The sequence below is a fragment of the Girardinichthys multiradiatus genome, chromosome 6, assembly GCF_021462225.1.
Source record: "Girardinichthys multiradiatus isolate DD_20200921_A chromosome 6, DD_fGirMul_XY1, whole genome shotgun sequence".
NCBI classification, from domain to species: domain Eukaryota; kingdom Metazoa; phylum Chordata; class Actinopteri; order Cyprinodontiformes; family Goodeidae; genus Girardinichthys; species Girardinichthys multiradiatus.
Window position 1 is genome coordinate 15461433 of NC_061799.1, and position 27952 is coordinate 15489384.

Genomic DNA, 27952 nt, shown 5'->3' on the forward strand with positions numbered 1-27952 from the left:
CACCCAGGCTGAAGTCACCGAGGTGGTTAAAAAGCTCCGCGGTGGCAAGGCTTCGGGGGTGGATGAGATCCGCCCTGAGTACCTCAAGTCTCTGGATGTTGTAGGGCTGTCATGGTTGACACGTCTCTTCAACATTGCGTGGCGGTCGGGGACAGTGCCTCTGGACTGGCAGACTGGGGTGGTGGTCCCCCTTCATAAGAAGGGTGTGTTCCAACTACAGGGGGATCACACTCCTCAGCCTCCCTGGTAAGGCCTACGCCAGGGTATTGGAGAGGAGAGTCCGACCGATAGTCGAACCTCGGCTTCAGGAGGAGCAGTGTGGTTTTCGTCCCGGCCGTAAAACACTGGACCAGCTCTACACCCTCTACAGGGTGCTCGAGGGTTCATGGGAGTTTGCCCAACCGGTTAACATGTGTTTTGTGGACCTGGAGAAGGCATTCGACTTTGTCCCTCGTGATGCCCTGTGGGGGGTGCTCCAGGAGTATGGAATCGGGGGCCCTTTACTAGGGGCCATCCGGTCCCTGTACGAGCGGAGCAGGAGTTTGGTCCGCATTGCCGGCACTAAGTCAGACCTGTTCCCAGTGCATGTTGGACTCCGGCAGGGCTGCCCTTTGTCACCGGTCCTGTTCATAACTTTTATGGACAGGATTTCTAGACGCAGCCAAGGGCCGGAGGGGGTCGGGTTTGGGGACCAGTGGATTTCGTCTCTTCTTTTTGCAGATGACGTGGTCCTGCTGGCCCCCTCTAGCCAAGACCTACAGCATGCGCTGTGGCGGTTCGCAGCCGAGTGTGAAGCGGCTGGGATGAGGATCAGCTCCTCCAAGTCCGAGGCCATGGTACTCGACCGGAAAAGGGTGGCTTGTCCTCTTCAGGTTGGAGGGGAGTTCCTGACTCAAGTGGAGGAGTTTAAGTATCTCGGGGTCTTGTTCACGAGTGAGGGAAGAATGGAGCGGGAGATCGACAGACGGATTGGTGCGGCTGCCACAGTAATGGGGGCGCTGTGCCGGTCCGTTGGGGTGAAGAGAGAGCTGAGCCGAAAAGCAAAGCTCTCAATTTACTGGTCGGTCTACGTTCCTACCCTCACCTATGGCCATGAACTTTGGGTCATGACCGAAAGAACGAGATCTCGGATACAAGCGGCTGAAATGAGCTTCCTCCGTAGGGTGGCCGGGCACTCCCTTAGAGATAGGGTGAGGAGCTCGGCCATCCGGGAGGGGCTCGGAGTAGAGCCGCTGCTCCTCCACATCGAGAGGAGCCAGTTGAGGTGGCTCGGGCATCTATGCCGGATGCCTCCTGGACGCCTTCCTCGAGAGGTGTTCCAGGCACGTCCCACCGGGAGGAGGCCCAGGGGACGGACCAGGACACGCTGGAGGGACTATGTCTCTCGGCTGGCCTGGGAACGCCTTGGGCTCCCCCTGGAGGAACTGGAGGAGGTGTCTGGAGAGAGGGACGTCTGGGCGTCTCTGTTGAGTCTGCTGCCCCCGCGACCCGGTCTCGGATAAGCGGAAGACGACGAGTACGAGTACGAGAACATGGTCTTAGAAACTATCGTAATTTCTGGATGTAATCTCATAACTTCTCACTTGGGGTTTCATGACCCCCAGGAGGACCATGACCCCAACTTTGGGAACAATTGCTTTCGAGTTAAGATAGCAGAGAGGAGCACCTTAAAGATGTCTTCCCATAACGATGATGATACCCTGACTATCTATCCCCCAAAATTCAATACCCTGAATCTGCCCTGGGCTGTTGGTGCTGTTGTGTTATGTCACACTAACAGAGTTGCCTGAGTAGCTCCTCCTGAGCACATTCTTTGCTGATTAGTGTGGCAGAGAGTGCATGGGGAAGCAAGGGGAGAAAGGCTCTCCTGACCAAAAAAAAAAAAAAAGAAATTTCACTATATGTGAAGGCCTGTAAAACTTTGTTCAAAGTTGCAGCTGTAACAGGTTTTAAATATTCTTTATTTCACAGACATATGCTTTTACTCCATTTATGGCAGGGAAGAGACGAACAGAGGCTCTGATTAGCATTACAACCTAGTGTTTGATGCCATAAGTGCTTATATTTGTAATATTACACTCAAAATAGAAGCCCTCCAAACAATGTATGTAGTTAACAGATGTGTAATAAATGGTGGACTTTTCTCAATATAGCATTGTACTTACAGCACACATGTGAATTGATACTGTTAAAATCAGCTAACGATGCCCAGTCCTGGGGGGGTTGTAGGTGTTTTCATCTATGCCTTGGGAAAAAAATAAAACCCTAGTATAACACTTTACATAAATGGCTTACAACCCTAAAATACTGTTTTGAGTAGAAGATTGACCAACTTTATCTCGACAGACACCCAAAAGCAGGAGTCCAAGACAGAGAATTCTTGGGTGACTGTAACATTATGCCCAAAAATTTCCATTCAGTTCAAAATGCTTAGCATTCTCCTTCCTTAAAGCTCTATCCAGAATGTTCAGAGCAATTACTAAAGCAAGAACCCTGATTTTTATACTTACTTTGAAACCCATTAAGCGCTTTGGTATATTCAGACATATTTAACATTACGACATAAATAACTATAGGACTGCCTCCCTTTGTCTCCACAGAAAACCAAAATGGGAAAATCTACGATGAGATTCCCCAAATCAAAAATTCTTAAGTCCTCTCCCTCCTCAAAGCTCCATCCAAAAGGTTTACAATAATATAATAAGTACTACATCTCAACAGGGCCATTTTCTCAAGTAAATTCTACCTGGGTAATCTTAGTTTGCCTGATTACATGTTTAGTTTACATTGATACATAAAGTGGGAACAGCCAGGGGTAAAGAATAGGCTTAGAAAACTGCCATGATTCTTAAAAAATGCTTGTAAAGCTCATAAATCTACCTTGGAAAACTGTGTGAAAACATAAGAAATCAAAGTTGAAGATGGCTCTAGTTAGTTTTTTCTGTTTAAACTTTTTTTTTTTCCTTGACTGTGCTTAATTGACCATCAGCTTGCACTGAAATCTAAGTTATGTGTTGCTACTTTTGCTTCCCAAAGCAATCTCAAACAAGGCTGGCTGGGATTTGATCACACTGGAGTCAAACATCTGTCATTTTCTGCCGAAAGTATTTCTGCATGATTTCAGCTGTCATTTTAACAAAGCAAATAAATAGGGACTGTAATGACTGGATCTCAGTTGTTTTGCTGAAGATGATTTTTTTTCTCTTAGAAGCATGCTAAGTGGGACACAAGCCTGGTTCCATTCAGTGCATTCATATCTGACAATTTTCACTGTTAATTTTGTTAGAGGATGACATGTAACATTTAACAGCCATCTGGCACTGTGAGGATGTCATTATTCATTTTCTCTCTTAGAAGTTCACATAACTTGTTTTATAAAACTGCCAGAAGAAAGTGCAGCTTCTGCTTTTTCACTGGGAGCGGCAGCAAAGCGGGTACCTGTTTGATTAATTATTTGAATGTAAAATGTGACAAAACACTTGGAAAGTTTTGATTCGGTTCAGCCATCCTGTCACTTTTGTGTGCTTTTCTTACAGTGATTCCCTAGACAATGAAGCTCAATAAACTCAATGAGAGACAATGAAAGCCGCTAGCTATGTCCTCCCTCTACCTCTATTAGTCCACAGCAAACACATTTTATGTTTTGATTAAGTGAGAGTAAATGAAAGAATTCCTCTTGAGGGTGGTATGCAGGGTGTGGTACAGCAAGCTAAAAAAAGGTATTGGAGTAATAAAAAGAATGCTCTCACAACATAGTTTGGGGGTTGGGGAGCTGTGTCAGGTAGGAACATTGACATAATCATTGATCCCAAGAAGCAAGCCGAATGAGAACAAGGGGCACTAAAATATTCATTAAAACCTGCTCTGAGCTTGTCGAGTGGGAGAGGAATGGAGAGGAGAGGAGGGGGAGGACAGTTAGGAGTAATGAGAGGAAGTTAGCTTTTTAACATCTCATTACAGAGAGTCCACTGACTCCCACTGAGACAGGAAGACAGAAACCCTGTCAAAGCGCTCTGTAATTCGAGGCCAGAATCACATTGAGCCCGGCGCTCCCGAGATGTCAACCTGATAGGACCATCTTCCAGGGGAACGGGTGATTTGTGTCTCAGGTTGCTTTGTAACCAAAGTCATCCTGTGCCCCCACCAGTCTGCCTGCCAATGTCAGAAAATCAAATAAATAAACCTTTTTTATGAAAACAACAACCTTTCTGCACAGGGAGGTTGGGATATATTTCCCTTAGCAAAGAAATAAAAAACATGAGAAGCGTTTCCAGGACTGGCGAGCTTCAAAGATGGACCATAAGGGAGCCTTGCTGGGGAGTGAGATTCAAACCAGCTCTGTGTGTGCGAGTGCCAATGCTCTGGGGATACAATGCTGAAAGAACTGTGACTGTGTGTGTGTGTGCGTGTGAGACTTTGCACTTATGTGCATAGCTCAACACCCTGGCCATTTTGTCTTTGTTGGTGTCATGTCAATGGGCACCTGCTCACACCACTTGCTGCATCTCTGTCATCCCCCTCCTTTCTCACTGTTGCTGCTCCAGGCAGCCTGAAGAGAAATGCACACTGGGGCCACAAAGCTGATCCATTCGCCTTTACTACACACATGCACACACGCGCGCACACACACACACACACACACACACACACACACACACACACACACACACGCACGCACGCACGCACGCACGCACGCACACACACACACACACACACACACACACACACACACAGACAGAAAGAGAGAGGGCTATGTCCCAAATAAATAAAACATTAGCAGCAAAAACACTGACTGTTTACATTTTTTTGCAGCGTTCTGTGGATGGAAGTGGGATTTTGTTTGAAGATGAGTTGTTGAGAATCAAAAAAGGTAGGAGAGTGTACTTAAACAAAACAAAAAAAAAGAAAGGAGTAAAACAAAAAAAAAATCATCAACACTATGGAACAAAACCAGAAAAGTAAACATTGTGATATTTCAGGAGAGAAAGAAAAACATAAGAAACAGGAAACCTCCATCGAGTGTAACGGATTAAAATGTTGACTTCTTTAGACTGAATGATGGGAGGCAGATGCTTTGTGCCACTCTTGCTCAGTGGGGTAGGGGCTTTTGAAGAGATGCCAGTGAAGATCACATAAAGACTTTCTTTTTCTCCCTTCTGTTTTTGCTTCCAGTTCTCAAGGGTAAACAGGGTTTCTAATCAGAATGTGTGAGAATGCTGTTTCACTTGCATTTTTGTCACTAATCAAAAGTTAATACATGTCTGCAGTCTTGCATTTTTATTATGTAAAAAACGTTAAACATTCCAAATTTTAATAGGCTGAAGGTAAAGCAGAGGAAATACAAAAGTAAGTAATGAGTCGTATTGGGGCACGATTAAGCAAGAAAATTCCAGTCTCTACTGATTGTAATTCATTCTCTCCTCGGATTCATGCTATTTAGTCAGCCTATCACCTTGCATTGCTGTAGGTTATAAAATCAAATTATGCACTGTTTTATGCATAATTTAAGTCCTAACCTCAACGTTCTTGAGCACCTTTGGGATGAATCAGAGAGTAGAAGCTGCAATTGAGTTTTTTCATTTAACTATGAACACACTCCTAAACCTTGTGAAATGTTTACAGAATAGTTAAAGTTTTATTGCTGGCAACGATGGCCGATCAACAAATTGGACCTAGAGATAAAGAATATGGTTATCAAAGTTCATGTACAGGTAAAAGTAGACAGACAAATACTTTTAGCTGACCAATGCAACAATTCATTCTTCTAAACAGGACCCACATTGTGTAGCTCTCTTTATTAATGGTAAGATTTTGCCTCTGAACTCATCAGGAACCAGCAAGAAGGTGGGATAATAATTAGATTTAATTTTTTTGAAGAATTGTAATAGCTTCAGTAACTTCTAATAAGGAATCAATTCTGTTTCCTGCAAATGAGTTACTGTTAATGAATTTCTAAATACACATTCTCTGTTTTAAAAGCACTACAAAGTTCAGCTAAAAAAAATAAACAGATTTTTTTTAGCAAACAATATTTGATGAGGTTTATTTGATGAAAAATGCCTGAATCACCCTTTTTACTGTAAAGTATTTGGTCTTTTCAACAAGAAAAGTGATGTTATGCAACCAACTTTGATTGACTGTATACTTTATTAAACATTAATATACTGAAATACTTATTTAAATAACTACTGATTCAATTTGTTTACAAGCAAAATTAACAAATCAGTTTCTTTCTAGCAACAAGTACCAAAATCTAGACTATTTGCATAAAAATCTGGGTTAAGATTTGATCAAAAGCTGTCAATCCTTGTTGTTAACAAAATTCAGGTCATGTACCTACCTTGCTACTTTCACACCAAATGAAATTATGTTTACGCTGTCAAACTCGATTGACATTTAACTAACATAATTTCTTTCAGTCACTCTTTTTTTTTTATTCCTGCCATGTCAATAAGTGAGTGCAACTGCGCATATGTTTACTGGATGCTTCAGTTCAGAATGTACTCGTACTTGTCATCTTCCGCTTATCCGGGACCGGGTCGCGGGGGCAGCGGACTCAGCAGAGACACCCAGACGTCCCTCTCCCCAGACACCTCCTCCAGCGGGAACCCAAGGCATTCCCAGGCCAGCCGAGAGACATAGTCCCTCCAGCGTGTCCTGGGCCATCCCCTGGGCCTCCTCCCGGTGGGACAAGCCTGGAACACCTCCCGAGGAAGGCGTCCAGGAGGCATCCGGTATAGATGCCCGAGGCACCTCAACTGGCTCCTCTCAATGTGGAGGAGCAGCGGCTCTACTCCGAGCCCCTCCCAGATGGCCGAGCTCCTCACCCTGTCTCTAAGGGAGTACCCGGCCACCCTACAGAGGAAGCTCATTTCAGCCGCTTGTATCCGGGATCTCGTTCTTTCGGTCATGACCCAAAGTTCATGGCCATAGGTGAGGGTAGGAATGTAGACCGACCGGTAAATCGAGAGCTTTGCTTTTCAGCTCAGTTCTCTCTTCACCACGACGGACCGACACAGCGCCCCCATTACTGCGGCAGTCGCACCGATCCGTCTGTCGATCTCCCGCTCCATTCTTCCCTCACTTGTGAACAAGACCCCGAGATACTTGAACTCCTCCACTTAAGGCAGGAACTCCCCTCCAACCTGAAGAGGACAAGCCACTCTTTTCAGGTCGAGAACCATGGCCTCGGACTTGGATGAGCTGATCCTCATCCCAGCCACTTCACACTCGGCTGCGAACCACCCCAGCGCATGCTGTAGGTCTTGGCTAGAGGGGGCCAGCAGGACCACGTCATCTGCAAAAAGAAGACACGGAATCTTCTGGTACCCAAACCAGACCCCCTCCGGCCCTTGGCTGCGCCTAGAAATCCTGTCCATAAAAGTTATGAACAGGACCGGTGACAAAGGGCAGCCCTGTCGGAGTCCGACATGCACCAGGAACAGGTGCCGGCAATGCAGACCAAACTCCTGCTCCGCTTGTACAGAGACCGGATGGCCCCTAATAAAGGGCCCCCGACTCCATACTCCTGGAGCACCCCTCACAGGGCATCGCAAGGGACACAGTCGCATGCTTTCTCCAGGTCCACAAAACACATGTAGACCGGTTGGGCACACTCCCATGAACCCTCGAGTACCCTGTAGAGGGTATAGAGCTGGTCCAGTGTTCAATGGCCAGGACGAAAACCACACTGCTCCTCCTGAAGCCGAGGTTTGACTATTGGCCGGACTCTCCTCTCCAATACCATGGCGTAGGCCTTACCAGGGAGGCTGAGGAGTGTGATCCCCTGTAGTTGGAACACACCCTGTGGTCACCCTTCTTATGAAGGGGGGCCACCACCCCAGTCTGCCGGTCCAGAGGCACTGTCCTCGACCGCCACGCAATGTTGAAGAGGCGTGTCAACCATGACAGCCCCACAACATCCAGAGACTTGATGTACTCAGGGCAGATCTCATCTACCTCCGAAGCCCTGCCACCGCGGAGTTTTTTTAACCACCTCGGTGACTTAAGCCTGGGTGATGAAAGAGTCCAACCCCAAGTCCCCATCCTCTGTTTCCACCAAGGAATGCGTGATGGCAGGATTGAGGAGGTCCTCGAACAGTGTTGGCGAAGCACTGCTTCCCCCTCCTGAGGCGCAACCCGAAGGCGCAGGGATGCGACCCACTCATCCACCAGGGTAAACCCCAACATGAGACGGCTGAGCTGGGGGGCAACAAGCAAACCCACCCCAGCCCGCCGCCTCTCCCCGTGGGCCACTCCAGAGTACAAAAGAGTCCAGCCCCTCTCGATGAGATGGGTTGCAGAGCCTACGCTGTGTGTGGAGACGAGCCCGACTATTTGTAGTCAATATCTCTCGACCTCCCGCACAAGCTCAGGCTCCTTCCCCCTCAATGAGGTGATATTCCACGTCCCTAGAGCCAGCCTAAGCATCCGGGGATCGGGCCGCCGAGGTCTCCACCTTCGTCTGCCTCCCAATCCTCTTTGCACCGGTCCCTCACGGTTCCCCCTGCAGGTGGTGGGCCCACTGTGGGATGGCCTGGCCGGGTCCCGCGAGGAGCAACCCAGCCACCAGGCGCTCTCCGACAAGTCCCGACCCCAGGCCTGGCTCCAGGGTGGGACCCCGGCTCCACCGTACAGGCCGACGTCACGTGCCTCAATTTAATAGCTGTCAGGAGGGGTTCTTGAACCGCTCTCCCGTCACCTAGAGCCTGTTTGCCATGGGAGACCCTACCAGGGGCCTTTAAGCCCCAGACAACATAGCCTCTAGGATCATTCGAGCACTCAAACCCCTCCACCACGTTAAAGTAGCGGTTCAAGAAGGGTGTTCAGAATGACTTAAATTAAATGCAATATCACAAAAGTTTTAGCGCAGTTCTATGAGAAAATCATTCTTCCAGTTTGCTGCTTTAAAGGCAAATCGGCATTTTCTTGTGGGACTTTTATTTCCAGGGTTTGATTTCCAAAGTTTCCAAAACTGACGTTTTCATTCACATCAACCTCAGAAAGATCTCTGGTGTACAGCTGCAATGCACACTTCCTGTAACTTTTGGTAAATTTACACAGAAGTATATATCTAGCTCAATGAAATTAAATTTCAGCACACTGGGTCCTGGTCAGCTTTAATTTGTTTGCTGCTATCTTTTATAATTAGGTCTTGCATTAACCATGCCTCCCGGTTAGAGTCTCCATTCCTCTTCCAGCACCTCATCCACACAGGAAACATTTGGTGTTGGTTGAAGTCTGGTTCAGATCATGCTTTCCATTCAGAAGCTCTTATCAGATCAGAGCATTAGAGATTTAGATTGTTGATGATATTAACTTTCCTGCCTTTCCCAGCCTTCCCTTTCAGAGACTGGTGGTGGATCCCTAAGTGGGTGTGTTGCCTCCGGCAGTCAAATCAATGCACAGCCCAAATTAAATTCCTCGGCCACAGATGCCTTTGCTGACCTTCTGGCTTCCTGGATTCAGTATAGATGATTACAGCATGCAGACTGAGATAATTAAACACCTTCAAAACGTCCAATAAAACCCTGTACAAAGTGGGAAGGATACACAGTTCATCGTGTATGGGTGTGTAACATAAAGCCTCATAAGATGAGAAGTAAGGTGTCTTTTTCCTCTTTGCTATTTTCTCACCTGAGTACTTTCCTGCACTTTACAGCGACCAGTTGTTGCATGGGGACAAGTTTTATCATCATCATTCTCCCTTTTAGAGGAAAGGATCGGACATAAAATCTGCCACAGAGTCATTGCCCCATCATAAAATAACCTTTACAGATACCGATTCCATCTGATTTGTTTTCACATCCTGTGAAGCCATTTTGCTAATGTACGACCTGAAACACATCTCACCCTGCGAGAATCTCAGAGGCTGATCTACGGTGCTTTGGAAACCAGCAACACTGTCAGTGATGTAAAGTGTCTCACCCACATGGTTTGGATGATATGTATTGCAGACTTGGGTTAAATGTTGTGCTGTTTTTACTTTTTTTCATAGGTATAAAAAATATTTCCTGGTCTATTTCCAGAGAAATAATCAAAATGCTTTCAAAATTTATCTGACATGTATCCTTAAACAGGTCTTAAAAAACCCTGAGATGTACAGTGCCTTTCAAAAATATTAATATTTTCTAAACTTTTTCAGTTCAACTTCATACTCTAGAGCTGAAATCTTTGCCCATTCTTCTTTTTGGGAAAGCTTAAACTCAGTTGCGGTGGGGTTTTGTTTTGTAACCTAACGCTGCTTTAAACTTCTCCACAACTTTATCCCTGACCTGTCTGCTGTGTTCCTTGGTCTTCATCATGCTGTTTGCTCACTAATGTTTTCGAGCTAACCTCTGAGGCCCTCACACGCAGCTGCATATATACTGAGATGAAAATACATGCCAGTGCACTCTGTTTACTAGTTAGGTTATATCTAAAGGCAATTTCTACACTTTTCAGATTTTTATTTGTAAAAAAAAACTTTTTACCTTCGATTCATAAATTATGTACTACTTTGGCTTTTAACATACATCACAATAAGAAACATTGAAGTTTGGTTGCAACATGACAAAATCTGAAAAAGTTCAAAGGATATGACAACTTTTGCAAGACACAGTATTAAAAAGGGGGTACCTCAGGACCCTGCCACAAAGCCACAGTTTTATTTGATCATTAGTAAAGTTAAAATCACCTCCTCAAAGCACAGTCGCAATGGGTATCCTAGGTCTCTCTAAAGTACTCAGTTTTCATCAACAGATATAGTGTGCAGGCATAACTCTGAACATATTTTACAAAGAACTTGTACTAAACACCCCACTGAGATCAACATATTTGGCATGTAGTCCTAAGATGAAACAAATTGCTCCCTTAAGGGATGTTTGAACTTAGTGATAAAGTCAGAAATAGTATTTTTCATGATCCTGTGTGTCAAAGCTCCCCCCTTGAGGACCCAAACATCAGAATCTAAAATTATTGTTTGTACTGTAAACCCTAGGCCTGACGTTGCTGACTGACTGAGTCACACTGAGCTCAACTGCTGTTCAAAATCTTAAAAAAGGACTTTAGCAGTCTATAACTTTGAATTCTACGTCATCACATTGTGAACCATAGACAGGACATCATTAATAGGCAAATGTTGTCTACTTTAAAGCCAGTACAACAATGGATTGTGGAATATTGCTGATTAAGCCCCTGCATGTTTCTCTTGCATTTAAGATTTTATGCGTTGTTCTTAGTGACCGACACTGGGGTTAGAGGTGAAGACAATCTGCTCTATTATCAGTGTCAGATTGGTACTGCTATGGAATGTCGGCTGAGGCCACAGATCGATCTAATTGACAACACGGTTGTTAGTAATATTGTTTGTTTGTCCTTTAAACCTCACTGTGCCTGAAAAATGTATAAGTGTTGGCAGTCTGTTGGAAAACTCTGACATAAAGGAGCAATATGTATGAACTAGAAATTACAGAGAGAGGCTGCTTACGGTGAACAATGTTAATTGCTAATTAAAACAGTTTAAAAAGGTCCCCATGTTTTGGATTTTGATTGAAAAAGAAAAGATATCACTATTTATCGGACTGTTTGTGTGACTTTTCTCTATCGCTCATGTAAACACATGATTACAAGCCTGCTAATGGAGAATAAATGACCTTTCGTTGGTCAAAACCTTGTTGGTAAAAGATTTTGTTGCTGAAGGTAATGATGTTTCAGACTATTTCACCCGAATTTGGACCCTAGTGAAGTAAAAGCATTGACAACAGTAGCCTTTCTATAAACGTCTGTGATGTTCTGAAGTCCATTCTGCCCTCTCAACCAATCAACTACACCCCCCTTATTCGCCTCTGAAGTCAGCTTATAGATTTAGCAGCTTTGAGGCATAATGTGACTAAAGGCATCAACAGAATTGTTCTGAGACTTACTTATTTTAATCTTGTAAACATAAATACAACTAAAGGTATGAACAGAACTTCTATCTGACTAGGTAACAGGTTATTAGTGTTGTATTTCATCTTAGCTGACAACAACCGGACATATACAACACTAAATCTTTAAGTTAATGTGCACATATCAGGATCAGACCCTGAGAACACAGTGATTGTTAACTCCAAATTTGTATACAGAGTTTATTAGGTTTATAAAGTTGTGTTAGATTAAGGAAATGTTTAGTAAACGTTGGTATGTTTCACTCTTAACTTATGTATTTGCTTAACTAATTTATTTCACCATGGCTTATAGCCCAATATGTTTCCTTATGTGCCACTAAAGTGTACTTTATTCTTATTTTATCTTTCATATACACCTGCCACAGCAATCTATTTTCCCAGCCACCATAGAGAGTCTGTTATTTAAAAGCGATCCATCACAAAGATGTCAGCACAGTGGGAACCTAAAACCTAACCCCCTCCAACTGTTTCCCTGCTGAGACATAAATGGCAGGACAATCTACCACAGACTACACTTCACCAACAGCTTTTGTGTTTACCTGAACGTGGCCTTCAGTATTTGACCAGAAGTGCTTTCCTGGGAGTGGTTGTTATAGCCATAGAAGAGGTCTCCAAAGATGGTCTGATTGGCAGGGATGTCTGTTGCTTCACCACAGTCCACACCTTCAGTGCAGGCTTCAGACAGAGGCAAGCATGACCTCCCATCAGGACCACGCTTATAGTCCTCAATGCACCTGAAATGATTTTAGGATTATAAATAAGTTATCCATTGTATTAACAAACCTGAGGCCTTCATAAACAGCTTTATTTGGACTGGGATTGAATATTAATTAATGTAAATATTAATTAGCTGATTTCAGAAGACAAAAGATTGAAATAGATTTTATTTACATGATTCAAGGATGTTTATTTGTACAACAATTACAAAACTATGGATCATTTTACTTCGACTTCACAATAATCTGCTATTTTTCTTTGGCCTATCACACAAAATGCTATTAAAAATCTGAAAAAAGTTGAAGGGATTATGAATACTTATAAAGTCACAGTACAATGTTTAAACATGTTTTTTTTAAACAAATGTTCTGCTGCTGCTGCTCAGTGGCAGAAAAATATCAACCCTCATGGCTGATTACACAACAGCAAAGACTGAATATCTAAGCTAAGTATAATAATAGAGACATCAATATTATATTATTTTCTCAAAGTCGATATCAATAGAGAAAAAAGCCAGACAAGTTTTAGTTTGCTGTCATCTCAAAATGTCAGGTAGAAGAAAAATTACAGCCTGAACTTGCCCTTCATAGCCAATCGCATGTTCCAAAAACTTTTCACCAACACATTATGACAAATGATTTTCTTACACCAGCTATACATTTCTTTAATATGCTGCCACTATTTACTTCATGACAGTCCTTTCTGTCTGATAATCACTTGACTTTGTGGAGGACTTGGTTCCTTGAGAAGATAAAGTTGATTGATTTCTTGGAAATTAAGTGAGGCAAGAAAATGTAAGCTATAACACATGCCAGGAAATTGTAAATCAATAAGCAATAATTTTCCTCACCCAAAAATTTTTTGTTAAACACAACACATGTAATATTACTTATCCGAGATAAACTTCCAATTTAAAGTGATTACTAACAATGATACATGTTGGGAACATCTTATGTGTTGGTGCTGTTCATAATCAATTTCCAGATCATAAACCTTCAGCAAATACAACAGATGGTAGCTACTTAATTGGATTAAAGCAGACAAAGCATCTGGGTTTCATTTCAGCACTCTAGTCAGGGTGAAAGTCTATCTCAAACACTTTTCAAACAAGTGTCTCTTTAACTCTTAGAACACATAACATGTTTTGCATCATTAAATATAAAATACGTACATTCAGTTCAGAAATAACAGTAGAAACTGCAAGCTGATTTATTTGTATAATGTGTCAACTTATCTTTTCAACATCACACCAGACCAGACCACTTACAGAGCCCTTTACCATAATTAAAACTCCTATTTTGAAATAATCTAAGTAATCTATCTTTATTGACAAGGTATCTGCTGCCGGGTTTAATGTTATAAATTGTGTTTTTCTGAGATCATTCTTCTCTGTCCAGGAGTCCTAACAAAAAAAAACCTTTAAAAAGGTAAATTAATTTCCATTTAACAGAAAATACCCAAAGACACTGCAGAAAAAAGGTGAGAAAAAAGACGGAAAGAATTAAAGGAACATCAGAGCACAGAAACCATTCTAAAAATGATCACAGATCTCCTCATTGTTTCATATATTAAATATGCGTCTGTTTAAGATTCAGATTTTCATGCCGGATTTGATAAAACTCATTTACCGAGAGTTAAATATATTAAGAGAACAAAGAGCCGGCCCTAGGTTTATTTGTCATATTTATTAAACAGCTGGGGTGTCTAAGTAAATAATCATGCAACATATTTAGCCATGTAGCTCTGAAGGGGTCTGTACTTAGACTTATCAAATATGTGTCATGCAATATGAAAAAAAAACAACTAACTAGACTGTATGAATGTTAAAAAAGGCCTTGATGACCATGGAAATGTTTTTTTCATTTGGACTTACTTTATCAGAAATACATTAACTAGGTGTGTATTTTGCATGGACAGCGTCATCAGAATGTCCAAACAATTCTTGTAAATATTTCCAGCTGATGTTGCACTTGCAATTATTTAATCTTACTTTCTGTTTGTTTTTTCAACTTTACATACAAAGCTTTAATAAAGTTCTGACTATGCTAATCTTATAGTTCAAACTCTCTGTCTAAAAGTAAGAACAAAACTTGTGATTCCTGAGTTTTCTATAGGGGGAAACAGGACATTACAGTTTTCTCCTCTCTTCAAATCCCAATGTGGGTTCAGGAGCCAGGCACTCTCTTTAAATTTAAGACTGGGTTTTCTTTTTGGACTGGTGTTTTCTTTTAGAACATATCAGTCACTAGAGCTGGTTGTATATTATCCTTATGCATACCTTCAGAAACTGACAGTGATCACCTTTCCTCACTCTGTTGTATTTACTCTCTTTATTATCCATTTACATTCATGCTATTCTAAATTATAATAAGGCCTTTATATCTGTCTTCCATACTTGGAATCCTCTTTTCTAATGTTTTTTGGATATTTTTTGACCAATGCATCGATCCTGAGAAGACTGTTACAGTTTCTAAAAAAAGTGCAAACCGAGTCCTTTCTTCATCTCTAGAGAAAAATACTTCTATGTATGCAGACATGGACAGGAATGAAAAAGACTGAAAATGTAAGGATTCCACCAGTCACAATAATCACTTGTCACCATCTAGTTGCCATAGAAACATTACGCACTTACTTAGCTGGTATGAGGATGGGGGCTTGTTGGGGTTCTACATGGTATTAGACTGGTGGCCTCAATGTAGCAGCTGAGCATGCCACAAAAGGCTTTGTTTTGGATTTTACAAAGTTTGAACAAAGATTCAAAGAGTATTGAAAGGGCACCCAAGCCAAATATTATATATCTATATATACATAGATATATACATTTTAATCAGATGCCTTCAAAGTCACCAAATAAACTTAAAAAAATATGTTTATTACACTTCATGTGCAATCAAGTCTGTGCATTTATTAAAATAATATATTTGCTTCTGAGAAGTTACGCCCTAGAGAGTTTCTAATTAGAATTATGTAGTAGTCATTTTTTGAGGGAGGGAGTTGGTGTTAACATTCACAAACCGGAGGTTTTTCCAGAAGTGCTTATGAAGTGATAGAGAAAGGTTTCTCTTTTCATGTGTGACACCCTGTCTCATTAATGGTGACAGGATTTAAGATGACAGGTTTATGAAACATAATAATTAATAGTAATTACAGATCTAAACCGCTGACTTGTGTTGTTGCTTACCCGCAGAACATCTGGATATTGTAGAGTGTTGGGTCATCCTCTAGAGGTGCCAGCTGTTGGAGGCACAGCTGCTCGCATCCACCGTTGAAGCCGTCAGAGCAGTCGATGCCAATGTGGTGGTCATAGCATCCGGTCCCATCCTTCATTGGACTCAGCCCTGGAGGGCACTGTCAGAGAAGAAAGCGTTTGGATATGGCTCAGGTTAGTATTTTTAAATTCCTGTAATATTTAGGCCACATTTTGTGAGGTGTCTACAAATCAGAAAGTTAGCAAAATAACACGTATAGCTCATAGACAGTTATTCATTCATCCAAGCATCTGTGCTTTAAAATGCAGATATCTGTCCCTGTTTGAGAGCACTGGTGAAGATGTATGCAAGTTTGTAAAACTAAAAATGAAATGAAAATGAATAGCAGAGAGCTTTTTCAAGTAATTATTTCATGACCAAATTAGGTAAGTAATCAATTAATTTCTTTAAATACAACACGTTTCATAACAGTAGTGGTAGGAAATACTGACTGTACTGAATAAGAACATGTTATTTAATCCTTGAGGTAAAGTTAATGTAATGTAAAATCTGCTGTGTTTGATTGTACTTTGTATACTTTGTGTTAGACTCTTTTCAGAATGTTAGTGAAATGTCACAAACAGTTTTGAAGATGTAGTTTTTTAATTTTATTTTGATTAATAGAATAAAATGTAGATTAGCCATTTAAGTTAGAGATTTGGCCACTTATTAGATTTTGTTTTGTCAGAGTTACACTTGTGCCATGGTCACAAGTCTAAAAAAATCCAGCTACTTGGCAGGAAGATTGCTTTTGCAAAAATTTGTAAAAGACTATGTCTCTCAGGAGCTCAGTGGATTCCTTGTGGTACCATGATAGGATGTATAAAAGGATGTGGAATAAGTCCAGTTGGGAAATGTCCTCGCTACTTCAGGTAGCTTAGAAACTTTACTTTATGTGTTTCCAGCAAGCAGTGGCATCCAAGCCTTACATCACAAATTTCAATGTCAAATGTCAGAAGCACTCCACATCTGGATTCTATAGCAGTGGACACGTGTTTTCTGGAGTCATGAATCATGTCTTTCTGGCTGGGTTCAGAGGTTGCTTTGAAAACAATGTGTGCATTGTGTCAGGTGTTCACCTGACACAAGGCACTTTGTTATTAGTTGGGGCTGTTTTTCAGGAGATGGGCTTTGCTCAGTTTTAATAAAATAAACCCCTAATGCTTTAGCATGCTAAGACATTTTATAAAATCTGATGGTCCTGACATTGTGAAACAGTCTGAGGATAGCCCAATTCCTCTATTCTTTGGGATTAATGATAGAGGACACTGGAAGCAAAGCGTTCTCGTCTAACATGAGTGTCTGACATCACCAATGCACTTCTGGAAATGTGTATGAAGACAGTTAAACACTTTTGGCAATATAATGTATGATAATCTTTTCTGGCCCATCTTATGGGGACCTTAGTGGTTTCCTTGGTAAACACTGAACCAAAAAAGCAATATTAGCTGGCAGCAAGAAGGTCCTGGAGAAAATTCCTGGTCTGAGGTTTTTCAGCATGGAGTTTGCATGTTCTCCCCTTGTATGTGTGGGCTAAACATCTCTTAGATACGACTGTGTGTGCATGATTGTTTGTCCTCTGGGTCTCTGCGCTGCCCTGGGATGGACTACTAACTTGGATGCATGGAAGGACAGACAGACCAAAGAATGGCTGAAGAAGAGTTACTGCTTTGGAATGGACATTGCAAGAATCTAAACTTGCAGAGTTCCAAAGGAAATGCTGGAAATTAAAAAACGCATTATTGGAAGTGGAAGGTAATACCCCTCCATAAAGGGTAAAAGAATAAAAACTTACAGCAAGCTGATTTGAAGGACTTAACATTTACTGGAAGTATACAATTTCAATAACTGTAGCACTACATGCTAAAATTCTGATTTTGTTTATTATTTTGTATATTTTTGTTTGGCCATATAATGTAAATATGAGATAGATTTATCTTATTTTTGTGATGGGGTTTTAATTACTGAATTAAAATAATTAACTTATTTAATTTTAATTGTGAATTCACAGTTTTTGGCTCTATTTTAGTAGAAAAACAAAGTATTCTAAAGGTTTAAAATCTTTAATATTCCTCTGTAATTAATTAACATTTCAATGAAGAGTAATCTCATTTTAAAATTAATGAGGATTATTTTCTTTGCATTAACTTTCAGAAATTAAAAATGTTTTTTGACGCTCGCTTAAAATACTTTCAGTATTGGAGTGAATTTATAACAGAGCACTGATACCTGAGTTCACCCTAGCTTCCCTCTCTTCTACAGCTTTGTTCAGAATTTCCCATGATGTTTTTCTATAGACCTGTCAAGTCTACTACACATAAGAGTTTCTGTCAGCTAATACTTCAAAGGCAACTTTGATGAAGTACACTTTAACAAGGTACCACTGCATTCACAATGGGGACTTGGCGATAGGATTCCTTCAAGCGATGAAGTATTTGTGCTGGCTCATTTTGTTATGTAGGTCTACTGAATTCAGTACAAAAATCAGGTGCCTCATTTAGCTTAATGAAGCTCACAGGTCTGCTGTAAAATCTTGTCTAATTTGCATTTCTTTCAAGGTGCAGCACACCAAGTGAATGTTGCAACTTAAGCGTTCTTTATATTATAAGCTTCAGGCAATACAAGAGGCTCATCATTGTTTCCAAGACATGGAAACAATAAATAAAAAAGTCAAACATACAGAAACAAACTAGCTAATATTGCATAATCAGAGGGTGAAATACAAGAGGTTTGTACAGTATATTCAAGTAAAGGTTCTTAAAAGAAACATAATTGAACACTTTTTTCTTAACAAGTTCATTGTTTCTGTTTAATAATTCCCAAACATAATTAGGTTTGTTGCAGCATAGTTTATAAAAGACACAAAAGAAAAAGAAACAAATAAATCTAGCACTATTGACAAGATTCAAGTTCAGTGTATTTCAATGGCCTCCAAAGTTACCATACAGTGCCTTGCGAAAGTATTCGGCCCCCTTGAACATTTCAACCTTTTGCCACATTTCAGGCTTCAAACATAAAGATATAAAATTCTAATGTTTTGTGAAGAATCAACAACAAGTGGGACACAATCGTAAAGTGGAATGACATTTATTGGATGTGTCAAACTTTTTTAACAAATAAAAAACTGAAAAGTGGGGCCTGCAATGTTATTCGGCCCCTTTACTTTCATTGCAGCAAACTCACTCCAGAAGTTCAGTGAGGATCTCTGAATGATCCAATGTTGTCCAAAATGACTGATGATGATAAATAGAATCCACCTGTGTGTAATCAAGTCTCCGTATAAATGCACCTGCTGTGTGATAGTCTCAGGGTTCTGTTCAAAGCGCGGAGAGCATCATGAAGACCAAGGAACACACCAGGCAGGTCCGAGATACTGTTGTGGAGAGGTTTAAAGCCGGATTTGGATACAAAAAGATTTCCCAAGCTTTAAACATCCCAAGGAGCACTGTGCAAGCAGTCATATTGAAATGGAAGGAGTATCAGGCCACTGCAAATCTACCAAGACCTGGCCGTCCCTCTAAACTTTCATCTTGAATAAGGAGAAGACTGATCAGAGATGCAGCCAAGAGGCCCATGATCACTCTGGATGAACTGCAGAGATCTACAGCTGAGGTGGGAGAGTCTGTCCATAGGACAACAATCAGTCGTACACTGCACAAATCTGGCCTTTATGGAAGAGTGGCAAGAAGAAAGCCATTTCTCAAAGATATCCATAAAAAGTCTCGTTTAAAGTTTGCCACAAGCCACCTGGGAGACACACCAAACATGTGGAAGAAGGTGCTCTGGTCAGATGAAACCAAAATCAAACTGTTTGTCCACAATGCAAACCGATATGTTTGGCGTAAAATCAACACAGCTCATCACCCTGAACACACCATCCCCACTGTCAAACATGGTGGTGGCAGCATCATGGTTTGGGCCTGCTTTTCGTCAGCAGGGACAGGGAGGATGGTCAAAATTGATGGGAAGATGGATGGGGCCATCAACAATAAAGGCAGTTCTAAGGTTGAGAGGGCATTCAACCCAGTACTAACAAGGTTGTGCCAAAAATTGTGTCCAGCAAGGGTGCATGTATTGGGATAGGGACTGTAAATGTGCTACTGTGCCAGGAAAGAGCAAGTTATGTTGTGCCCAAATATCATGTTTCATTTTTTTCCCTTTATTCTTACTGGTCACCTGGCCACCATGGAATTAAAGTTCAAGGTTCAATAGACATGTATCACAGCCCTTAAATGGTCCTTCAATTATGGGCTGATTTAGGGAAAAATATGCTGTCAAATCAGGCACTCCATGCTTCTGGCACGCGGACATAAGTGAATAATCATACATGTAACCACAGCATTTGAAAGCACAACATAGTATGAGATTAAACAATGGTAGAATACGATCATTGCCATCACTTACACAAATTTTGCAGCAGTGAGGCCTATGTACACATCTGTGGCATTTCTAATTCAACCCTTAAATGACTTCTGTTTGAAGGCATTAAACAGAAAATAATTAAACTCTGAGGGTTTTCTGTATGCATTTCATCACTTGACTTGCATAGGCATTTACGAACTGATCTCAACAAGAAAACTATTTTCATATAATTAATTTTGTAAATAAAACAACTAAAGGCAGGCAGAACATTGTGCCACTCCACAGTTATAGCCATTGGGTCATTGTCATGTAAATTCTTATTTAATTTCAGCAGTCGGAATTTAAGATGACTTATATTCGCTGCGATATATTTGGAGACATGTCTGTACAGAATGAGGCCACAAGCTAAATGAATGCTCTTTGGTTCAGCTCCCTTAATAAACTGTTATTGATTTTGTCACAAAGCAAGAGAACGTCATTGCTAGTAACTTATTGCTTGCGATTTAAAGAGCACATGAGACGATGGATTATCAAATGCATCTGTAGCACAGTTTTTAAATTACTGGAACTCCTATACAGTATATTGCGGATTTGTGGATATGTTGCATGCAAAATGAAATATGTAGTATTATTCATGTATTGGGACAGCAGTTGCTCTGGGATGTTGTCAATTTATCCAAAGGCTAATAATCTTTAGCCTGCGGCTTACCTGTGGACTGTTATCGCTTGAGATTTCCACAGATTTCTTTTGTAATCCTGGGTCAGTCACAGATTATCTTTTGCACTTGTTTAAAGTCTATAAATCCTTCACATTCTTATCAGTTTAACATCATCACTGTTGAACGAGACATTGGCCAAAATACAAATAGGTATCTTAAGATTTTGCAGTCAAACTCAATGTCCTTTCTAAGCAAGCATTACATTTTACTAGTAGTCACATGTTCCTGAACATGGACTTAATCTATCATTTAAAAAGCTCCAAATGAATAACAACAGAACAAGGAAATCTGGCCTCTTTTTTCTTTTTGTTCCGCAAAAAAATAATTAATCTAGGTGAGGTGTATTTTTATCAATTTACAAAATGCTAAATGAGCGAACCCAAACATACCGCCAAAGTCATTAAGAACTATCTTCAGCGTAAAGAAGAACAAGAATTACTGGAAGTGATGGTCTGTCCCCCACAGAGTCCTTATCTCAACATAATTGAGTGTGTCTGGGATTACATGAAGAGACAAAAGGATGTGAGAAAGCTTGCATCCACAGGTTAGTTCTCCAAGATGTTTGAAACAACCTACCAGTTGAGTTACTTCTAAAACTGTGTGCAAGTGTACCGAGAATAATTGATGCTGTTTTGAAGGTAAAGGGTGGTCACATTTGATTTAGATTTCTCTTTTGTTAATTCACTGCATGTTGTTGATTGATGAAAATACAGGATTAACACTTTCAGTTTTGAAAGCATTCTTTATTTACAGCATTATTCGCATAGTACTTTATTTCAGAATTGTACATATATATATATATATATATAAGCATCTGGGAAAGCATCTTTCTCTGACTAGGTCTTTACTTATTAACCATCCACTGACACAAACAAGAGTGTTTAAAGATAAAATAAATCACCATTAATCTTAGATCATTTAATAAACAGACATTGAGTATAAGTGCTGTCTGCTCTGCAGTGGAAGAAACTAGCAGTACAAAGTCTTCTCTGGGAACCCCTTGAACCACCATGGCTTTTAATCTCGTTGCTTAATGATGAGATAAATTTCTGCAGTGCTTTTCAGGCTTAAGGGATTCAGCTCTGTGCTATTGCCAAACAGCAACAAATCCCATTGAGAGGAGTTGGATAATCTTTGCAGTTTTCAAATTCATCTGATAGACAAGGTATGAGCAAATACAAAAACTGTAAGGGCCGATTTTCCCAGAAAAAATGAATGGAAATCCCTAAGAGGCTTTAGTCAGTAAGTCACAAAAGGTTTAGGTTAAATATTTTAATAGGTCATAAAATACCTTATTTTAGTTCAATTTTGTATGTATGTTGTATCTGTGTGTAAGTTATGTTACACACTGTCTGTATGTGAATTGTATTAAATCATTGATGTTAAAGGCTCTAAGGAGGACTTGTTTCTATCATTAAGCTGACTGTATTTCAATGAATTGAAAACACATTTTGTAACAAATGCAGAATAAACAAAAGCAGAAATATAGTACAATTCAAACAGTGGATATCCAGTCCTTGTCTAGCTAAAACAATTGATCTAATTTAAAACTGTTTCTGCTTTGGTTCTCACTTGTGTTTGTATTTAGATAATTTTAGTGTTAGCGTTGTAAGGATTTACACTCTGGTATTGTGATTATTAGGGTCACAGCACTTAATAATGACAGTTAGTTAATTGTCAATTAATCCTATGAACCAAAACCACGCTAAATGTCACTGTGTTATCAACCGTTTTACCAAATGGTGTGGAATACTATTCTTAGTTGACAGATAATCACTCTTACCCAAAATAAACATGTTTGCGAAAAACTCTAATTAATAAAAAAAAAGAGGCTAACTGGTCTCTCTAAATTGTCCTTAGGTGTGTGAATGAGTGTGTGTGTGTGGTTCTTTGTGTGTTGCCCTGCGATGGACTGGCGACCTGTCTAGGGTGTACCTCGCCTCCCGCCCATAGACTGCTGGAGATAGGCACCAGCTTCCCCGCGACCCACTATGGAATAAGCGGTAGAACATGACTGACTGATGAATTTACTTCATGTCAGCTCCTCTGTGGGGATGGGCCTAGGTTTGAAGAAAAAAAAAAAAAAGGGGGGGGGGGTCTTGGGAGTAGTTACGTGTCCGTGAACAACTCAAAATGGTCAACTTCTCCTCCGTTGTCCAAATGGGGAAAATCTGATGAACCATGGCAGTCGACTGGAACAAACAAGCAGTAAAATCTGACTCCTTGGAAAAGAAACCTCCATGTTTTGTTTTTTTTCTCCTTGGGTCGCAGTGCAGTCTTCGATCGGAATATCAATCTTCTGATCTTCTTTTATCAGGAGGATTTCAATTTTATCAAGCTCTTCCTGGAATGGCCGGTGTGGAGAACAAAGTAAACTCGCCCACGTGCTTCTATTTCTCTAGAGACTGCCTCCTCGTGTAGTATCGACAGGACACTCTGGCTGGAAATGGCAGCTTTGCGTTAGTTTCAGCTGGTATTTATCACTTCTGGCCATGACGTCAAAGCTGCAATGTATGCTGAGAGGCATAGTAGTTTGTTTACCTCACAAAATGGACGATGGCCCAACAGTGTCATTAGGGTCTTTCCATGTCGGTTTATTCATTTGTGTGTAAGTTTAACTTCATTTGTCATGTTCTGTTCTGTGTATTTTGGTATAGTATCTTATGTTGGCAATAGTTTTTAGCTTTTGAATAATTTTATCTTCTGTGTTTCTATTCAGTTTCTCCTGTGCACATTTTTCACCCTTCTTTTAAGTTTCTGCTTAGATTCACCCCCAGCTGTTGAACATCCTGTTGATTGTACTCACAGTTTCTGTGTTAGTCATCACTCCTTCTCAGTACTTGTTTTACTTGTTTCTTTGGGCATTTGCATGGTGTTCTGGTTTTGGGGCATGTGTTTGAAATCTTTGTCCTGGTTGGGGGTGGTCCTGTGGGGGAATTTATGTTAGGGTTTAATGTGGTGGGGTTGAGATTGGAATTCATTGGGGGACTGTTCTGTCCTGGGACGGCTCTGGTTGGCAAGCTTGTTTGGACCAGGGAGACCCCTCTTTTGTTCGTGGCCCCCTCTCCAGTTGGGGACAGGGGTTGTTGGGGGTTAGGGTCAGCGCGGGGGGTCGGGTTCTGGGCCGGGGTCGTTCGGGTTTGGGTGTAGTCTGGGGTAGTGCAGTCTGCTTGTCTCCACCCGGGAAGGAAGGGGACCATCTCCTGGGGGCCACCTCCTAGTTGCCCCTCTGGGGTATCAGTGCATGGACCTGGGAGTATATGGTAGGTATGGGGATTGTGAATGAGTGTACAACATCCATTGTTGTGTGTCTTTACGTTGGGTGTGTGGGTGTGAGTGTTTTTATGTGTACACGAGGGTGGGAATGTGTGATTGTGACTGTCCTGTTTTTGTGTCTGGTTGGGTCTTGGGTTGCTCTCTCTCCTGGACCAGCTAAGGCCCTCCATTAAATGTGGGGCCTGTTTCCTCCCCGCCACACTCCCTGCTGGTGGCTGGTGTCTCTGCCCGCTGGTGTATTGGTGGTTCTTCCTGTACGGGAATGGGTGCATTTGTGTCTTGCTTGCCGGGGCTTGGCCCCCCCTGGCTCGGTCGGGCATCGTTAGGGGGATGAGGTGCCCCGTGGTCTCTGCCCTCTGGGTCCATTGCTGGATCTGCTCCGGCGTAAACAACTGCCGACGGTTCAAGTGGACTTGTCACTATGGCTCCCTGGGGATTCTACAGAGTGGCTGCTGAGTGGTTCCCCTGGGGCTCTCCTCTGCTCTTCCTTGGTGGAGTTGCGTAGTCCCAGCGGTGGTTCTCCTGGGGTTCCCGTGGTCTGGGGGGCCTTTGGATGTCTGCGGCTCAGATCTCCTCCCTGTCTGTCTTGGGTCCAGTGGGGCAGGTCTGTGGCTCCTCACACTCGCTATTCACTATTTTCATGGAGAAACCTTATATACACAAGCTCTCTCATTCCCGCAGCTTCACAGTGCTTTAAACAGTGAGTTCTATAGAGAAGCAAACATGCTGGGCTTTGTCCCGCCCATCGGACGCTCAGCGTCTCTGAGGCTCTATGGGGCAGCCTTGGCTGCAGCAAAACGAGACGAGTCATTGGATAAATGCTGGGCTTTGTCCCACCCATCGGATGCTCAGCGTCTCTGGGGGTCTATGGGCCAGTGGGCTGGCCTCGGCTGGCCCGGACACTCAGCTTCTGGATGATGATTGGATGATCTGTCTGAGGCTGAATCCCTTTTTGATTGACAATGAAATCCATATATACAGATATTTGTAAAAGGGATCTGGCAAATTTGGCGTTCCAATTCATTCAAGTGCTTTTACTGTAATTTACTTAACTTTCCTGTTTTCTTTGTATTTACTCTGCAGTTTTTCTGTTCCACATCAGTTCAGCTTACTTTTACTTCATCTTTTTTCTAACACAGAACCAAATATTTAACATTTTCAGAGCACCTTCATATTCATGAATGCTGCATTGAGGTGTTTCAGGGTGTCTGGAATGGATTAATTGTATTTCAAATCATTTCACTGAGGAAAATTGATTCCTTACATGAAAAATTCCAGTTAAGAGCTCCATCATGGAACAAATTAACTTAGAAAGTAGAGTCACCACCAGGGGCATTCTTAGGGCCTGAACCATTGGAGACTTTAGCCCAGGCACAAATTTTTATCTTAAAGTTAAAGTAACACAAAACATGCCCTGGGTGGGTTTACATAGAATGTAAAGTATCGTGAATCAAACAAAAAAGCTTCACAATAATTTGACCTGGTTTTAATTTTTAGTTTAAGTTAAGGATAAAGAGAAACAGTTTACAACTGATGAAAAAAAAAACATTTGGCTGAAGCAGATAATAACACATTTTGTGATATTTAGAAAATATAATTATTTTTAGTCCATCAGACTAAACTCAGAGAAACTGTTTTCAGTGGCTCAAATAAATGTCATTCTTTTTTCATTTATATAAATTACCATTTTAAATTTTACTATCTCACTCTCTCCTACCCCTCAGGGTCCATTGTCATAAATTTCTTACATTTCTAAAAAGAAAACTAGTATAAAATTAATTTTTTTAGATTTTAATAGAATGGTAAGACCCTAAAAACACATTTATTTATTTTAAGTATGCTGTGAGCTATCCCAACATATAATTAAAATATGTTTCTTCTTTCATGAAATTGTTGTTTTACTGCCATCTTTCCAGCCCTTCATTCCACTGTCTGTTTTTCTCTACTGAGCATGTGAGCCATTAGTTCAGTCTTTACTATTGAACACTTTCTGTAGACAGAAAGGTGTTTAAAATAGAAAATAGAGCCTCATCCTGGACCTTTCTTATACTCTCACCTTTTGTCCTGTTATCAGTACTAATTTTACAGTTATTAGTAAATGTATACATAAAGTAGTATCTATGTATTATATTGAGTAAAGCTCTATCCTTGGTTTATGAGCTTAGTTTATGTATTACATATTACATATATTATTTAGAAAAATAGAAAAGTTACCTAATTAATGGTCCACCTGTGATTAACTCCACAGAGGCACACCCCCACAGATTATTTATTTCTCATTAATTCTGCACCTTTAAACAACTCAGAGCTGTATGTTTAGGATCAGAAGATATGAAAGAGAAGAGTGAGGCTTACTTTTGCTCTTTCTGCTATGTCTTACTGGCACCAGGAGATATTTTCCAGGTTTATTGAGCAACACCTGTTCTGTCTACATGTAGAACTGGACTATATGACCGGCTGCCACCTCATGTCTTGATGGGTGAATAAGTGATTAGCACTAGCTTACAATTAGTCTATTCTGAGCCAGCTCTCAGGTTTAATGCTAATTTCAGTCTAGGTCAAGCAGCTCTCCTTCCATTTGTTCCTGGGCGCACACGCACAAGGCTTCCACTCCATGGTTGGCTCCGCGGCTGATCTAAAATGAGTGGTCGCTTATTGTAACTTTTTGGGGAATTAATGAGGCAGACCAACGCTCCTAGACTGAACAGCCCTTCTGGACATCTCCAGAATCGAGAAATTGCTGGTCCGTCTGAGCCCATGCTCGCACTTGGGCAGTGGCGGTGCACTTTTACCTTCACAATTGGGATATCGGATGTGGATCAAAAGAAACTGAGATCAAGATGGCTTCTGAGTGCCTACTTCTGGAGCTATCTGCATAAGTCATAAAGGGACCCAAAGACAAAACCAGAGCTATCAGGTGGGACCAAATATCTGGTTGTACATTCATTATTTCATTCATTCAATTATTAATGGATGGAAGGAAAATTTGGTTGGTTGAGAAAGATGTTGCAGAAATGTGAATTTATAGTTGTTTAGGTGATGCTTTAATGCATGACAGGATGGGGATTTTATTTCTCTTGTGAGGACAAATGACCAATACATGTACCCATTATGCTGTGCTCTCACTGACTTTATTGACTTAAAAATATGACAATGAAATATGATAGATCAGCCATGCAATGTAGACCATCTTTGTAAGGTTTTCTGTATATCAAAATAAATGTAGAAGTATGAAGTGTATGATACTGAATGTGCTGCTAGTCAATCCATGTGACAGGACATTTGATGTTTCACATAATTTAAATAGAATATTTCCATGAAAAAAATGGTCGGTTTGAATGCTTAAAGTAACCCTTGTTTATGTTTGTCTGAAAAAGAGCACTTGTGAATGTGTGATTAGATGGTTTATAAGGGGAACATTCCACCTAAAACTGGATTGATAAAGTCTAAACATGATCGAAGCGATGTCAATTTTAACCTTTTAAAATAGAACAAATGGGTCAGAAAAAAAAACTTGAATAAAGTGGTTAAATGGTTTTACCAAAAAAAGCAAAAAAACATTGTAACTTCTTCAACTTTCACTTTCCTGGTCTCAATTTTACTTCAGAAAACTTCTGAACAGATTTTTTTTATTTTTTTATAGTGCAACAAATATGTGAAACTCTATTTTTTAAATTACTTTAAGATGAATATGCTGAACTTA

General features: G+C 40.9%; 1 protein-coding gene across 4 annotated transcripts in view; it reads right to left on the bottom strand.

Moving 5' to 3' along the window:
• The window catches only part of astn1 (astrotactin 1), a 523796-nt gene that overhangs the window by 250421 nt on the left and 245423 nt on the right, over window positions 1–27952 (bottom strand). For all 4 annotated transcript variants that reach the window (XM_047368543.1, XM_047368541.1, XM_047368540.1 and 1 more), the window contains 2 exons: window positions 15826–15992; window positions 12467–12661 (listed from right to left, as the gene is read on the bottom strand). In XM_047368543.1, the coding sequence (XP_047224499.1) occupies window positions 12467–12661; window positions 15826–15992 (362 nt within the window). The remainder of the gene's footprint in view (window positions 1–12466; window positions 12662–15825; window positions 15993–27952) is intronic.